At 36.9% G+C, this 14,702-nt stretch overlaps 2 protein-coding genes across 3 annotated transcripts; one reads left to right on the top strand and one right to left on the bottom strand.

The window, feature by feature from the left end:
- Window positions 1–22: 22 nt before the first annotated feature.
- On the bottom strand, window positions 23–10,184 carry LOC104097320 (mRNA cap guanine-N7 methyltransferase 2). 2 transcript variants are annotated; one of them, XM_009603879.4, is made up of 11 exons: window positions 9,953–10,183; window positions 9,446–9,524; window positions 8,792–8,886; window positions 8,111–8,182; window positions 7,914–8,023; window positions 2,747–2,869; window positions 2,561–2,653; window positions 2,170–2,238; window positions 1,238–1,326; window positions 1,042–1,139; window positions 23–428 (listed from the first exon to the last, which is right to left on the bottom strand). In XM_009603879.4, the coding sequence occupies exons 1-11, from the start codon at window positions 10,052–10,054 to the stop codon at window positions 288–290; spliced, it is 1,071 nt and encodes a 356-aa protein (XP_009602174.1). In that variant the 5' UTR covers window positions 10,055–10,183; the 3' UTR covers window positions 23–287. The 2 variants fall into 2 exon arrangements, with proteins under 2 accessions (XP_009602174.1, XP_009602175.1); XM_009603880.4 differs by lacking the exon at window positions 2,170–2,238 and having other exon boundaries at window positions 9,953–10,184.
- A 1,045-nt stretch (window positions 10,185–11,229) lies between these two features.
- LOC104097322 (uncharacterized) lies at window positions 11,230–14,485 on the top strand. The gene is made up of 4 exons (XM_009603882.3): window positions 11,230–11,579; window positions 11,717–11,836; window positions 12,664–12,894; window positions 13,790–14,485. Exons 1-4 carry the CDS (start codon window positions 11,400–11,402, stop codon window positions 14,153–14,155), a joined length of 897 nt encoding a protein of 298 aa, XP_009602177.1. The 5' UTR covers window positions 11,230–11,399; the 3' UTR covers window positions 14,156–14,485.
- The last annotated feature ends 217 nt before the right edge of the window (window positions 14,486–14,702 follow it).

The raw sequence follows: 14,702 nt of genomic DNA on the forward strand, positions 1-14,702 counted from the left end.
GCATATTTGTCCACATAGGAAGTAGGGAGCGGTTCAATTTTTGTCAAGCCAGTGAAGATGAATCTTCAATTGTTAATTACATCGAAACTATCTAGTTCCCGAAAGGGGTCTATATACATCAGGCCAATCACTAACCAAAATGTCTTATCCATGGTACAACAAAATGATATAATGATACACATCTTGCCGATCAACAAACCAAAATATCTATCCCTGGTCGAACGAGATGAAATGACTGAAACCGACACGGTCCTTCCAACTGCTATCCAATGTCTACACCAATCACATCAAATAGCTTCAGGGAATCGTAATTCGGGCGGACCAGGACCTAAAATCCCTTTTTGTTCAGTTATCTTGCCCAACCCTATAGATGGATCAGTCAGTCCACTCTTCTCCTCTTCATTCCACCCAATGACTTGCCAATCCATCTGAAACATGAGGAGATTTTAGTTAACCACTAGATCACTAGGAATACCATTGCAACAATGGCAATATTAAACAGCAAAAGACAGAGATGTTCTCTGCCAATAAACCACTAGGAATAACATTGCAACAATGGCAATATTTAACCGAGATGCTGCTAATCTAAAGAGTCAAACAATAACTCAATGGGATCGTTCACTTCCAAAAACAATTATGCCTTTTAAACACAGTTTGAAGACCTTATGAAGTTGAACAAAGGCTTTAAAGGTGGACAGAAATTTTAGTCCTATCCTAAGGTAGACTCTAAAAAAACTTACAAATCCTTGGAATCAATGCAGACTTAGCAAAAGATAGGATACAATGGAAGACATAGATCCATATAGCTGATATCTACTAATTGGGAATAGGCTTTAGACTTGTTAGAGAACTAATATTATTATTGTTATTACTAGTATCTATATATTTATAGTTAAAACTTGTTTTTCACTTTTATTTTATTTGATATGATGATTACATGAGTTGAGCTTAAATGGAGGAATGAGTATTCATATAGCTCACCCCAACTTGTTTGGGACCGGGAATTAGCTGTTGTTTATCCTGAAGTTAAAGGTAACTTACCTCATCAGGATTGTGGCTTCCGACAGGCAAAAAGGGAGTCGTAAGTGGAGGTGCAATATCTGGATCAGGCTTTTGAAATATGAATGTGGTGAACAGACCTGCATAAGAAAATACCACAAGGATGGTATATGAGTGAAAAATGTAGGAATATGACTAGTTTTTAGTAAATGGTCAATGCAGTGAATAGACTGATTACCTAAAACATCATATGATCTGGGAAGAAGTCTTCCCCTGGGATCAATAAAGCTATGGCCTGCATCTTGTAGTATCCCAAGAACTTGTGCTCTATGAACGGGAGTAAAATGAAGGAAGAATCAGCCGCTCTGATAGAAGTAATTTATCAGATCGTATTTACAAGAGAAGAACTTTATGGATGGAGCCTAAAGACGCTTGAAAACAATGGTCTATATAAACAGACACTTCTCATAATCGAAGAAAACGGGATTGAAAAGGCTAAATAGAAGCATCTTTATCACATTATCAGTTATTCCCTTTGAAACAAATAAAAACTTTGTCATGCTAAAACAAATTCAAGCACCAAGGGTGATGCCAAACACTGTAAAGGAAATGCTATATAGAAAATACAACAATAGGACTAGTTTTCCTGACAAGCCTAGGAGAGACTCGCGACTAATCTGTCAACCTTCAATCCTAATACTCGTCCTCCACGACAAAACGATGGAAAAAGGTTGAAGTGATGGGTAACCATTTTCTTTCGCACTTACTAGGAAATACTATGGTATACTTGGTGAGACAAGTACAAAACATTTCATAACACGAAGAGAGTTGCTCTGATGTACACAAGTTGGCCAGACAGTATTAAATCCACCTGAGTGCTCTGTGAGTACTCGAGGCATGTATAAACTACTTTTTGACATAAAGAGTGTTGCTATGAAGTACATACTTTCCCTACCCAATAAACTATAAGATTTAAAAGTTTAGCTTTAAAAGACATAGAATACAGAAGTGCTCGTTAACTGTTAACTTCATCATTTTACTATAAATTAACGGATTATGTGCTTCGTCAATTACGTGCTAAATATTTCGGTAAATTTCATAATAGATTAAGATGGTAAACAAGTAAATGAAAGAGGCATGATGGTGAAGTTGTAGGTTACAATCTATTACCTGTTATCATCATAAAAATCTGTCAAGTTCTGAATCTCTGTGTTCTCAAGACCGGCCTCTCTGGCCAACCTGAGGAATATGTTAATTACAGGATTTATCACTATTGGAAGGATAAGAAAATAAGAAAAACTAACATATTTCTTCCCATCTTGGAAGCACAAGATAAAATTGTTGACATCTGAAGCTCAAAAAAATGAACCAAACAAACCAAAGAAACAGACATATAGCCTATAATGTTTGTAGAACTTTGGAATAGAATAACCAGATTCATATCAAGAGAAGAAAAAGAGAGAAAACACGTTTGGTTATTCCCATGACCGAAAAAGAATGATTTCAAATGGATGAACATTTGATCAAAGAAATTTGATAGAGGATGTTGAAAGGCATGAACCTGAGCAGGCTTGGGAAATGAACCAAGCAATGGGTTTCAGCAGAGATGTCACTTGCAAACTTCAATTGGTACTTCTTACCAAAGAAGGAAAACCTGAAATCCAATTCACAAGGGGACATAATCAATTGCCTCAAAAGCGGTACACAGTAAGATTAAACATCACTGAATGCTAAGCGGCTTACATACTTCTCTTCCTCAACCTCAAAGGTAATCATGTAATTTTCTGATCGAATGCAATTAGGTACAATGTTTGGTTTCATCGCCCCGCTCCTATTATGGTATGCTTCAACATTCTTCTGGTATTTTGCCCTACAACAACTAGATGGTCAAATGAAGTGCAAACAACCAAACAAGAGTAAACAAAAAATAGCACGAGGGAACCAGCATCAATAAGTCCCAACAAGGCCTTGAACCCAAGAAAGGTCCCTAGCCTACTAGACTATCTCACATAAGTATCTTAATGTTATATAATTATATTACTGAAAATAAATGGATATCAATGTCTTATAAAAGGGGCAAAAAAGGCACCCTGATCAAGAAATCAGCATATACATGGGCCATAAACATTCTTTAAAAAATAAAAGACAAGAAAATGGACAAAAGAAAGAACAAGAAATAAACAACTATAGATTCTTGTGTACGCCTATAACTTATATGAAATGCTTTATCCAGTAGATCCTGTGAGAAAGCACGGGAGAAAATATGTTATTGATATTGGATGATAAATAAAATACAAGAGGTCCCTATTTATAGTTATACACTACAAGGAGATATTACTCCTCTTCCAATGTGGGACAAGACTACATTATACATATCTGTAAACTAACACTCCCCCTCAAGCCGGTGCATACACATCATATGTACCGAGCTTGTTACACATGTAGCTAATACGAGAACCAGTAAAAGACTTAGTGAAAATATCTGCTAGTTGATCATTCGACTTAACAAACTTTGTAGCAATATCTCCTGAAAGTGACAAAGTGACAGTCGATCTCAATGTGTTTAGTCCTCTAACGAAACACCGGATTTGACGCAATATGAAGAGCAGCTTGATTATCACACACTAGTTCCATCTTGTTGATTTCTCCGAACTTTAACTCCTTGAGCAACTGCTTGACCCAAACTAACTCACACGTCGCCATAGCCATGGCCCGATATTCGGCTTCGACGCTAGATCGAGCAACTATATTCTGTTTCTTGCTCTTCCACGAGACGAAGTTACCTCCTACTAGAACACAATATCCAGACGTAGAACGTCTATCAAAAGGTGATCCTGCCCAATCAACATCTGTGTACCCAACAATCTGCTTGTGGCCTCGATCTTCGAATAGTAATCCTTTGCCTGGAGCTGACTTTATATACCGAAAAATGCGAACAACTGCATCCCAGTGACTATCACAGGGAGAATCCATAAACTGACTTACAACACTCACCGGAAAAGAAATGTCAGGTCTAGTCACTGTGAAGTAATTCAATTTGCCAACCAACCTCTTATATCTCGTAGGGTCTCTAAGAGGCTCCCGTTGTCCAGGCAGAAGCTTAGCATTCGGATCCATAAGAGAGTCAATAGGTCTGCAACCCATCATTCCAGTATCCTCAAGAATGTCTAAGGCATACTTCCGCTGTGAAATAACAATACATGAGCTAGACTGAGCGACCTCAATACCTAGAAAATACTTCAATCTGCCCAGATCTTTAGTCTGGAAGTGCTGAAAGAGATGTTGCTTCAGATTAGTAATACCATCCTGATCATTGTTAGTAATAACAATATCATCAACATAAACCACTAGATAAATATACAGATTAGGAGCAGAATGCCGATAAAACACAGAGTGATCAGCCTCACTACGAGTCATGCCGAACTCCTGAATAATTGTGCTGAGCTTACCAAACCAAGCTCGAGGGGACTGTTTCAAACCATATAGTGACCTGCGCAATATGCACACACAACCATTAAACTCCCCCTGAGCAACAAAACCAGGTGGTTGCTCTATATAAACTTCTTCCTCAAGATCACCGTGGAGAAAAACATTCTTAATGTCTAACTGATAAAGAGGCCAATGACGTACAACAACCATGGACAAAAAGAGACGAACAAATGCTACTTTAGCCACGGGAAAGAAAGGATCACTATAATCAAGCCTAAAAATCTGAGTATATCCTTTTGCAACAAGACGAACCTTAAGCCGATCAACCTGGCCATCCGGGCCGACTTTGACTGCATAAACCCAACGACAACCAACAGTAGACTTACCTGCAGGAAGAGGAACAAGCTCCAAGTGCCACTCGCATATAAAGCAGACATCTCGTCAATCATAGCATGTCGCCATCCTGGATGAGATAGTGTCTCACCTGTAGACGTAGGGATAGAAACAGTGGACAAAGAAGATATAAAAGCATAATGAGGTGACGACAGGCGATGATAACTTAAACCGACATAGTGGGGATTAGGATTAAGTGTGGATTGTACACCTTTGCGAAGTGCAATTGGTTGACTAAGAGGAGACAAGTTCGCAGTAGGTGCAGAATCTGATGCGGGGCGTGAATCACCTGGGCCTGATGCTGAATGTGGATGACGATGATAAGTCAAGAGTGGTGGAGCTGCAGAAGGTTGAACTGGATTATGTGGAGGAACTGGAGCTATAGGTGGTGGAGCTACAACTGGAGTTGTAGGTGGTGGAGTTGGAGTGACTGAATCTCCAAAAAGATGAAACTGGTAGTACCTCAGAAATATCTAAGTGATGACCTGAACCTGTGAAATATGATAGGGTTTCAAAGAAGGTAACATCAGCGGACATAAGGTACCGCCGGAGGTCAGGAGAGTAGCATCGATACCCCTTTTGTGTTCTCGAAAAGCCCAAAAATACGCACTTAAGAGCACAAGGAGCTAACTTATCTGTTCCTGGAGTAAGGTTATGGACAAAACAAGTGCTTCCAAAGATACAGGGTGGAAAAGAGAACAAAGGTAAGTGGGGAAACATGACAGAGAATGGAACTTGGTTTGGGATAGCTGAAGATGGCATACGATCAATAAGATAGCAAGATGTAAGAACTACATCACCCCAAAAAGGCAACGGAGCATGAGATTGTATGAGTAGGGTACGAGCAGTTTCAATAAGATGTCTATTTTTTCTTTCAGCTACCCCATTTTGTTGAGATGTCTACGGACACGATGTTTGATGAATAATCCCATGAGATTTCATAAACTGCTGAAATGGGGAAGACAAATACTCTCAGGCATTATCACTACGAAACGTGCGAATAGAAACCCCAAATTGATTTTGAATTTCAGCGTGAAAGGTCTGAAAAATAGAAAACAACTCAGATCGATTTTTTATCAAAAATATCCAAGTGCACCTGGAATAATCATCAATGAAACTGACAAAGTAGCGGAAACCCAAGGTGGAACTGACCCAACTAGGACCCCAAACATTTGAATGGACTAAAGTAAATGGTGACTCTACTCGATTATCAAGACACCGAGGGAAATGGGAGCGAGTATGCTTACCGAGCTGACATGACTCACACTCTAGAGCTGACAAGTGAGATAAACCAGATACCATTTTCTGAAGTTTTGACAAAATGGGATGTCCCAACCGTTTATGTAATAAATATGGTGAATCAGTAACAGGACAAGTTGTAGAAGGAAGACAAGATGTGAGTCCATGTGATTTAGCAAGGATAAGGTAATAAAGTCCGTTTGATTCACGCCCGGTACCAATGATCCGCCCTGTACTGCGTTCCTGTATAAAAATATGGTCATCAAGAAATAAAACAGCGCATTTAAGTGATTTGGCTAAGCGACTAACGACTATGAGATTAAAAGGACTATTGGGAATATAAATGACTGAATCTAAAGGTAAGGAAGGAAGTGGGCTTGCTTGACCTATTGCAGTTGCCATGGTTTGAGACCCATTGGCCATTGTGACTTTTGGAAGAGATTGAGAATACGAAATAGTAGTGAAAAGAGATTTGTTACCATAAATATGATACGATGCACCTGAATCAATGACCCAAAACTCAGAGGATGAAGATTGGGAGAAACAAGTCACACTATTACCTGTTTGAACAACAGAAGCTATCTCAGAAGATGTCTACCTACATGCTTTGTACTGAAGGAACTCAATATAATATGCTAAAGAAACCATCCGACTATTCAAAGTATTGGTTCCCATGTCGCTACAATTTGTAGTAGTAGGGTTAATTTGAAATAGTGAAAATAAGTAACTCATGTGAGAAAACTGAAGAAATAGCTTGAAAAACACTGTTTACAGCAGGAAAACAAAACATTGTTCTGCACTGGAAACACTATTCACGATGGAAACATTGTAGCTCGTCGGAATCTACTGTAGCTGACGGAAAAACTCAAAGTGGTCGGAATGAAACAAAACCACTGAGGGTAGGATCGGAATTACCAGGCGATCCTACTGTTCAGATCTCGCCGAAAAAATTTCTTTTCCAGGCGCGTGAGGGCGCGTGGACGTGTTTTTTTCCGGTGGGGTTGACTGGGGTTTGATCGCCGGAGCCTGAGGAGTCTTGTGGTGGTGTTAGTTTTTGCACAACACCAACAGAAAGTGATTTGCTTACGGACAACCTTCTAAGTCGCCGGAAAATTGGACGGCGAAGAGGTCTTTCTTCCCGGAAGTTGCTGGAATGATGCACAACGACGGGTTTCTCACTAATGCTCTGATACCATGTGAGAAAGCACGGGAAAAAATATGTTATTCATATTGGATGATAAATACAATACAAAAGGTCCCTATTTATAGCTATACACTACAAGGAGATATTACTGCTCTTCCAATGTGGGACAAAACTGCACTATACATATCCGTAAACGAACACCAAATAATGTGAATCTACAGAATCAAGGAGTCATTACAGAAGAAAGAGGAATTTATAATCCAACATACTGAATGAAGTCGACATATTGATTATACCCCATAAACAAGGATCTAACTTTTTTCCTTTCTCAATTTGTTGAATAATGTGAATTATCACAATAAGAATCATGACCTACTATAATGTGCGGACAATTAGAAATTCTGTTATTCTCCATTCATCTCTTCAAGAAATATGAGAGTACAGCAATGCTAATTTTACATCTGAAACGGTTAAATTTGGAAGTCCTATGGGTTCCTACTATAGTATGCTTCAACATTCTTCTGGTATTGTCCTCTACAGCAACCACAAGGTCACATGGAGTGCAAAGAACCAAATAAGACTAGGCGGAAACTTGAGACAAAATAACATAAGCTAGTTTAAAGCATTAAGAAGACTCCCCACTTCAGCAAGATGAAAAGAAAAAAGATTACAACAACGTAAGTCAACCATGCAGTTTTTAGTTTCATACCATATAGTAGATGAGTCAGGAGTAATACCAAGAAAGTAACCCCCAGGTTTAAGCAAAGATGATACATTATGCAATAGCCTCCTTGCTTTCTCTTCACTATTAAAGCACAACTGCAAGTAAATATCAGATTAAATTTAATGCTACTGACAGGTGCTAGAAGTGTACATAAACAAGACACTAGTACAAGAGCAGCTAACCTGTAAATTGTGCATGCAGAAAACAATATCGGCCTGCTTTTCCTTGTCCTTCCAATAGGAGTCTATATCTTCCTGCACAGAAAATGTACTGTCATGCAATTAAATGTCAAATAGACCAGTCATGCACTTTAACATACAGAAACATACAATAAAATTCATAGGCCGAGAACTCAGTAACCATCTCGAACAAATGAAGGGGAAATGACACCCCACAATAAAAGCAATATTAATTGGATAAAACCATAAACTCAACAACAATCTGCTTTGTGTTGCTGAATAGCAACCAATCACACAACTACACAAGTAGGGAAAAGAAAAAAAAAATTAAGGCACAAAAACAAAATGTCCAGCGAAACAGAAGGAAGGGCAAGAGACTAAAAAGGTACTTGCACACGGACTACTTGAAATACAAACTATATAAGTAAAGCACGAGGGAATGAAGATTCAATCTTTTCAGATAAAATTCAATTCACCCTTGGAGCTAGATATCACTTCAACAGTCTTGGCCATTCAAACAGACAACAGAAATTGATCAAGAAAGTAAAATACAAAACAGTAACCCACCTTCCAAACAGAATCTCATAAGGAAAACCAACACAATCCTTGATTCATAAATTAAATAAGCATAGACCAAGTAAATTATGCCCAAAAAAGAAAAAAAGAAACAATTGTTGGACTCACAATACAAGGGTCAAGCTCAATGAACTCAGATGTGTAAGCCTTCCGCTGACTCTCCCATGCTTCCTTCACTTCTTTCACTCCCGACATTGCCACATCTATTCAACACAAAGCTCATTTTTTTATATATGAACAGTGTGTGTTAATGTATTACTCTTTCTGTTTCAGTTTTCAATGAAGGCGTTTGACTGGGGACTTTTGACACATAAGCTAAATATATACCAACGTAGGCTCAGAATCTTGTTCTTAAACATCTTATGCTACTAGTGTAGTAGCCTTTTACTAAGGATAAAGTGGAAATGTTAAAATTAAAGTCTCTAAATATTTAAGTATGTCAATCTTTTAGGAACAAAGAAAAAGGAAGAGTGTCTAATAAAATATTTTATGTATGCGTATATATGTGATGTGCAAACAAAGTCCAACATTGGTAGCTGAAAAGAAAGTGAAGCTACATATAAGGTGTCGGGATACTCTTAATGGTGTGAGGCCTTTTGCCAAAAGCGTCGGGCTTGATGGAAGGCAAATAGTTTCACACCATGTTAATAGTATCTTTAGGCTGGTTTGTGTGTTTGTTTGTTTGTGTGTATATATACTATGCAAGTGTGTGTATTATGTATCTTAGAAAAGAATTCAAGAGAAGAGTAATACTGATCATACCAATGCCGATGTAGTGACCAATTTGAGCTTCATCCCACTTCTCCACATCAGCTACTTTCCCACAATACATATCACATACCTACATATCATATTATATGTTTGAAAAAAGAACACTTAGTGGGCGTTTGGACATTAGAATTGTAAAATTCCAAAGTAGGTAGAAAAAAATTTTCAAGTGAAAATGGTATTTGAAATTTAGAGTTTGTTTGGACATGAATATAATTTTGGGTTAATTTTTGAAGTTTTGTGAGTGATTTGAGTAAAAATTTTGAAAAATAGCTTTTCGTAGTTTTTAAAATTTTCGAAAATTTACAAAATAATTGGAAATTTTATGAACAAAAGCTGATTAAAAAAAATGTGAAATTTTTTTGGAAAAAAAGGAAAAATTTCTTATGTCCAAACGGGCTCTTAATCAGAAATTTCAAAATTTATATACATACATGTGTAACAATTCAAGAATTGAGCAGAAGCATAAATTATAATAGTGTGAGAGAGTAGATTACATACAGTGGCATAAGGGGAGACGAAGATTTTGATAAGCGCTGTTTTAACGAAATCGAGGAGTCGATGATGAGTTAACTCGCCGGGTCTGTGACTCGCCATCGCCATCTCCAAAACCTCTGCACAAAACCCTACTCACTACTCTCTGATTCAGTAGCTAGCTCGGAAATAGGCAGTGAAATTGTAAACTCTACTACTGCTTATGTTTCACGAATGACACTATTAACATGAAAGAATCAAATAAAATGTCTTATGTCGAGATTTTAAAAAAAGGTTGTGTTATTAATTAGATTTTTTTGAATTACCTTTTTTTTTTTGTATATTTCTAACTATAAAAATAGTGACATCAAACAGTTTTGTTTCAATTATATAATTTTTGTTTAAAATTTTCAAAAATCAAAGTTCATATGTATATTACAAATTAAATATACTGATTGTCACTCGTGCTCTGGATTTATTCTCTTAGTATTTTATATTAAAAAAATAATGAAAATAATAAAAATATCTAAATTTACTCTTCAATTATCGAGTGTTATTTAATTTTATCCTTCATTAAAAATTAAAAATTAAAATATAATTACTATTACCGTCGTATTATATTTATTCTTCTATAATAAAAGGCCTCCACTTAGTCATTTAGCCACTTTAATTTTTTCTTTCAAAGTGATTGAGGTTTGTTGATCTTTTCTAATTCTTTCTTCAAGCTTCTTTTTTGATGTAGCCATAATGTATACAAAATTGTAGATGTTAACATGAATATCCAGTCATACAAATATTCAATAAAATAAAAATAATTACATGTCTGAGAAAGTATAAATAGCTCACATAAGGATAGAAAGAGATAAGATATCTAAGATAGTTTCATCATGTCATGTGTAGACGTTCAAATATCCATTTTCAATAAATTTAAAATCATGTTGAATGAAAGTTATAAAAGAGACGAAATATGCCTAAAATTGTATACAAAAAAAGGTTATCTTGGAAAATATATAATTTTAAACAATATATAAAGTGTAATGGAAGAAAAGATTGTATATGCAATAGCAATGGCCGAGAATATGTCTTTAGTATGTTATAGTATACAACAATAACAACAACAACTCAGTATAATTTCCCTCCAAAAATTCTCCACCTTGTTCTTGGGGTGACTCAAACTCACAACCTCTTGATTGGAAGTGGAGAGTGATTACTATCAGAACAAAACATTATAATGTCTACTTTAAATCATATTCTTTCTATTTTTTTATTGTTATTTTGTATTATAATATTAACCTGAAATAAAACTAAATATAGAGACCTGGTCAATGGTATTCAATGATTTTTGTACTTTTTCTTGCTTTTCCATTTCCAACCGGTTCCTAACTTCCAATCAAAAGGTCAGAAAATTCTTCTATTTGCAACATTTTTTCCCTTCATATTACAATCACAAACCAAACAAGAAGAATAACGAGTAATGAGCACAGAAGAGACTCTCGTTGAAGCTGCACTACGAGTTCTGAACACAGCTGACCCAGTCGAGAAGGCTCATATCGGCGATGAAGTAGCCAATAGATGGCTAAAAGGCCTCATTTCTCAGCCTTATAATCATTCTGTTGAACTCCCTGTTCCTGATCGCCCAGCCCGTCTCACAAATGTAATGGTTTTTGTGTTGCTCGAATTATTGTTTCCTATGTCTACCACCTGTTCGATGAAATGTCTAATAGATCCAAATGCTTGTTTTGCTATATTTGTACGTGAAATTTACTGGGAAATGCTTATAATGCTGAATAGGTGAAGTTGGTGTCGCCAAGTCTCATGCCAAAACTTGGGAAAGCGGGAAGCTTGCAGAGTAGACAGGCCATTGTACACAGTCTTGTTCACACTGAAAGCTGGGCTATTGACTTGTCTTGGGTAATAAAAAGCACCCTCATTTCTTGATTTCCTCTATTTTTCGCTTATGTTATGTATTCCCAAGTATATTTGAGTTTTTTTGGGAAAACAAGTATTTAGTCTTTATTAGCTTGTGAAGACATTCGTAGGGTCTTTGCTGATAAGATAAATTAGTAATAGAGCAAATTAATGAATGCTGAGATTTCTAGATATTGTTGGGTAACGCCAACATCCTGCCTATGGCAAGGCCCAAATGATTGGACGGGAATGGCTCGGTCGTACTCTTGATTGTACATGGATTGCTTGAAGGCCTTGGTTAAGAAATGAGTTGCGCTCTTGCTATCAGATGTAGCTTTTGGTATGATGGTAAAATGCTTGATTGTAACGGATATAGTACTTGGTTCAGAAAATGGTAGACTAGATATAATTTCTCAAGTGGAATGGGTTGTTTTGCACTAGAAACGGGAACAAGAGTGGGGTTATTCTTGTAAAGGTAGGCAAAGATAGGCGGGTCCAACTGGTGAGCTGTTTACCACTGCACTCACAAGTTTCTTTGTGACAATCAGATTGAAACTTAGTGTGTGTGTGTGTGTGTGTGTGTTTCTATAAATATATGTATGTAGCTTAAGTTGAAGGAAATGGGCCTGCTTCACCGTACGATTGCTCATGGATAGTGAAACATCAAACAAGGTTGTTAGCGCTGTTGTGACCTAGCATGGTGGATGGTACACCTCTGTTTGATGATTCATTGTTGGATATATGCATTTTTAAATACCAGTTACTTCTCAAAATCAATTATTGTATTAGCTTTCCCGGTATGATTATATATGCCATTGGTCGTCCTACAGGATATAATTGCTCGATTCGGCAAGCAAGAGTCAATGCCAAGAGAATTTTTCACTGATTTTGTGAAAGTTGCACAAGATGAAGGGCGGCATTTTACTCTACTTGCTGCACGGCTTAAGGAACTCAGATCTTTCTATGGAGCTTTACCCGCTCATGATGGCTTGTGGGATTCAGCCATTGCTACTTCCAAAGATCTATTGGCTCGTTTGGCTATTGAACACTGCGTTCATGAGGTTTTATCTCCATCTCTTACACATGATAAAAGGAATCAGGATATTCATGAATGAATTAACAAAAAGACATTTTCTTTGTGAAGTCTCGATGATTGAGTTCATTGGAAGTCACTGGGTTCTGAACCAAGTTTTTATGTCTTACTTTTGTCAATAATTTTGATAAAAAAAATTCATAAGCCCTCTGATAAGAGTTCATTCCAGAAAATTCCTTGCTTTATGCAGTTCATCCATTTAAATGTGAAACATTCATAATGTAAGAGCTCACTGTAACTTTGTAGTTATATTATATATGATAGTTACATATGAAACAACCAAAATTTGAATAAAAGGAAGAATCAAGTTTCCTTCGTTCATGATCTTTTTTAACTATTTATTGTCACTTCAATTTTACGATGCATAACATATAAATTATTACGTGATAATAATTGAGTGGTCAGCAAGCTATGTCAATCTGGCACTAATAGATCAGATTCATGATCATTACAAGCTGAAATATTAACAGACTGCTGCAATTTTGCATTGCGATATCACTATTAACCTCAGTTATTCGTTTCTTCAGTATATAACGTTCATTGCTGACACTAGTGATCCTTAACTAGTTTCCAGGTTAACATGAAAACAAGGGTATAATAAAGTGATTTCATGCGGTTAGACATATTTTAGGCATCTGTGATGGATATGCCCAAGTCTTAGACAAAATTGAAGTATTAGCATAACTTAAAAGTCAAGGAAAATTAATAGTGTGGACTTCCAATATATCTTATATATCAACAAGTTTCTCAACAGTGGTATTGATCAAAGGCTTGTTTTATGCAGTTCATCATCATTCTATTTTGTAGCATCGTTTTCACTTTTCCATACCAGATCGCTGACTTCGCATTTTTTGAGAATGTAGGCAAGAGGACTTGATGTGATACCAACCACAATATCCCGTTTCCGCAATGGCGGTGATAATCAGACAGCTGAATTATTGGAGAATGTGGTTTATCCCGAAGAAATAACTCACTGTGCTGCTGGAGTAAAATGGTTCAAGTATCTTTGCTTGAGATCAAGAAATCCAAATCCAGGAGACCTCTCGTCACAAGAAAACAGTGACACCGTGGATGTAGACAATGAAGTCATTCAAAGGTTCCACTCCACTGTGAGGACACATTTCAGAGGGCCATTGAAGCCTCCTTTTAATGAGCAAGCACGAAAAGCTGCTGGATTCGGTCCACAATGGTATGAACCTCTTGCCGTTAAAGATTGCACAATGGAATAAAGGTATTTCTTCTCTGGTCTCTATAATATATGATGCTTAAGGCTACAGGAGGGAAATTGGACTCTGGTTAGGGAAGTTTGTCTTTGCTTCCAATTCTCATGATATTAAGCGCACCTGTTACAGTGGATTATTATAACTTCAGTGTTAGGAGGACTCTTCTAACTGGACCCTCAACTGCAAGGCGCAATATCATAGCAACAATTCTTTGGATCCTTCTCATTATCAGGTGTTGTATCTAATTTAAAATTTTATATCGAACTGACAGTTAAAATTGGAAGCTTTGGAAGGTCATTATGACCGAACTTGACAACCAATATTCTTTTCTTTGAACTGCTGTTTGGTGATAGCAAAAGATTTTGTTTGCTGTTGTACGTTGCTCGTCTTGCGACACATGATTTCTCAGCTCTAATATAATAATCGTATCAGTGGCATTGGACTAAAATAATTCCCAACAATTTCTCTCAGACAGCCATCTCGGGGGCTGTTTAGAGGGGCGAAGTAGTAAATTTTCAGTCGCTGCCATCAGTTAGGCAGTGACAAATGGCAC

The sequence above is a fragment of the Nicotiana tomentosiformis genome, chromosome 5 (assembly GCF_000390325.3).
Source record: "Nicotiana tomentosiformis chromosome 5, ASM39032v3, whole genome shotgun sequence".
Classification (NCBI taxonomy): Eukaryota; Viridiplantae; Streptophyta; class Magnoliopsida; order Solanales; family Solanaceae; genus Nicotiana; species Nicotiana tomentosiformis.

What these genes read in the sequence shown, in the direction of transcription:
- LOC104097320 (XM_009603879.4), bottom strand. Translation starts at nt 10,054, where the DNA reads ATGGCGATGGCGAGTCACAGACCCGGCGAGTTAACTCATCATCGACTC. An exon ending in TGGTCACTACATCGGCATTG is followed by an intron (nt 8,887 to 9,445) that starts GTATGATCAGTA and finishes TGTGTTGAATAG; the next exon opens with ATGTGGCAATGTCGGGAGTG. An exon ending in TTTGAGGTTGAGGAAGAGAA is followed by an intron (nt 2,654 to 2,746) that starts GTATGTAAGCCG and finishes ATTGGATTTCAG; the next exon opens with GTTTTCCTTCTTTGGTAAGA.
- LOC104097322 (XM_009603882.3), top strand. Translation starts at nt 11,400, where the DNA reads ATGAGCACAGAAGAGACTCTCGTTGAAGCTGCACTACGAGTTCTGAAC. An exon ending in GCCCAGCCCGTCTCACAAAT is followed by an intron (nt 11,580 to 11,716) that starts GTAATGGTTTTT and finishes AATGCTGAATAG; the next exon opens with GTGAAGTTGGTGTCGCCAAG. An exon ending in GGGCTATTGACTTGTCTTGG is followed by an intron (nt 11,837 to 12,663) that starts GTAATAAAAAGC and finishes GTCGTCCTACAG; the next exon opens with GATATAATTGCTCGATTCGG.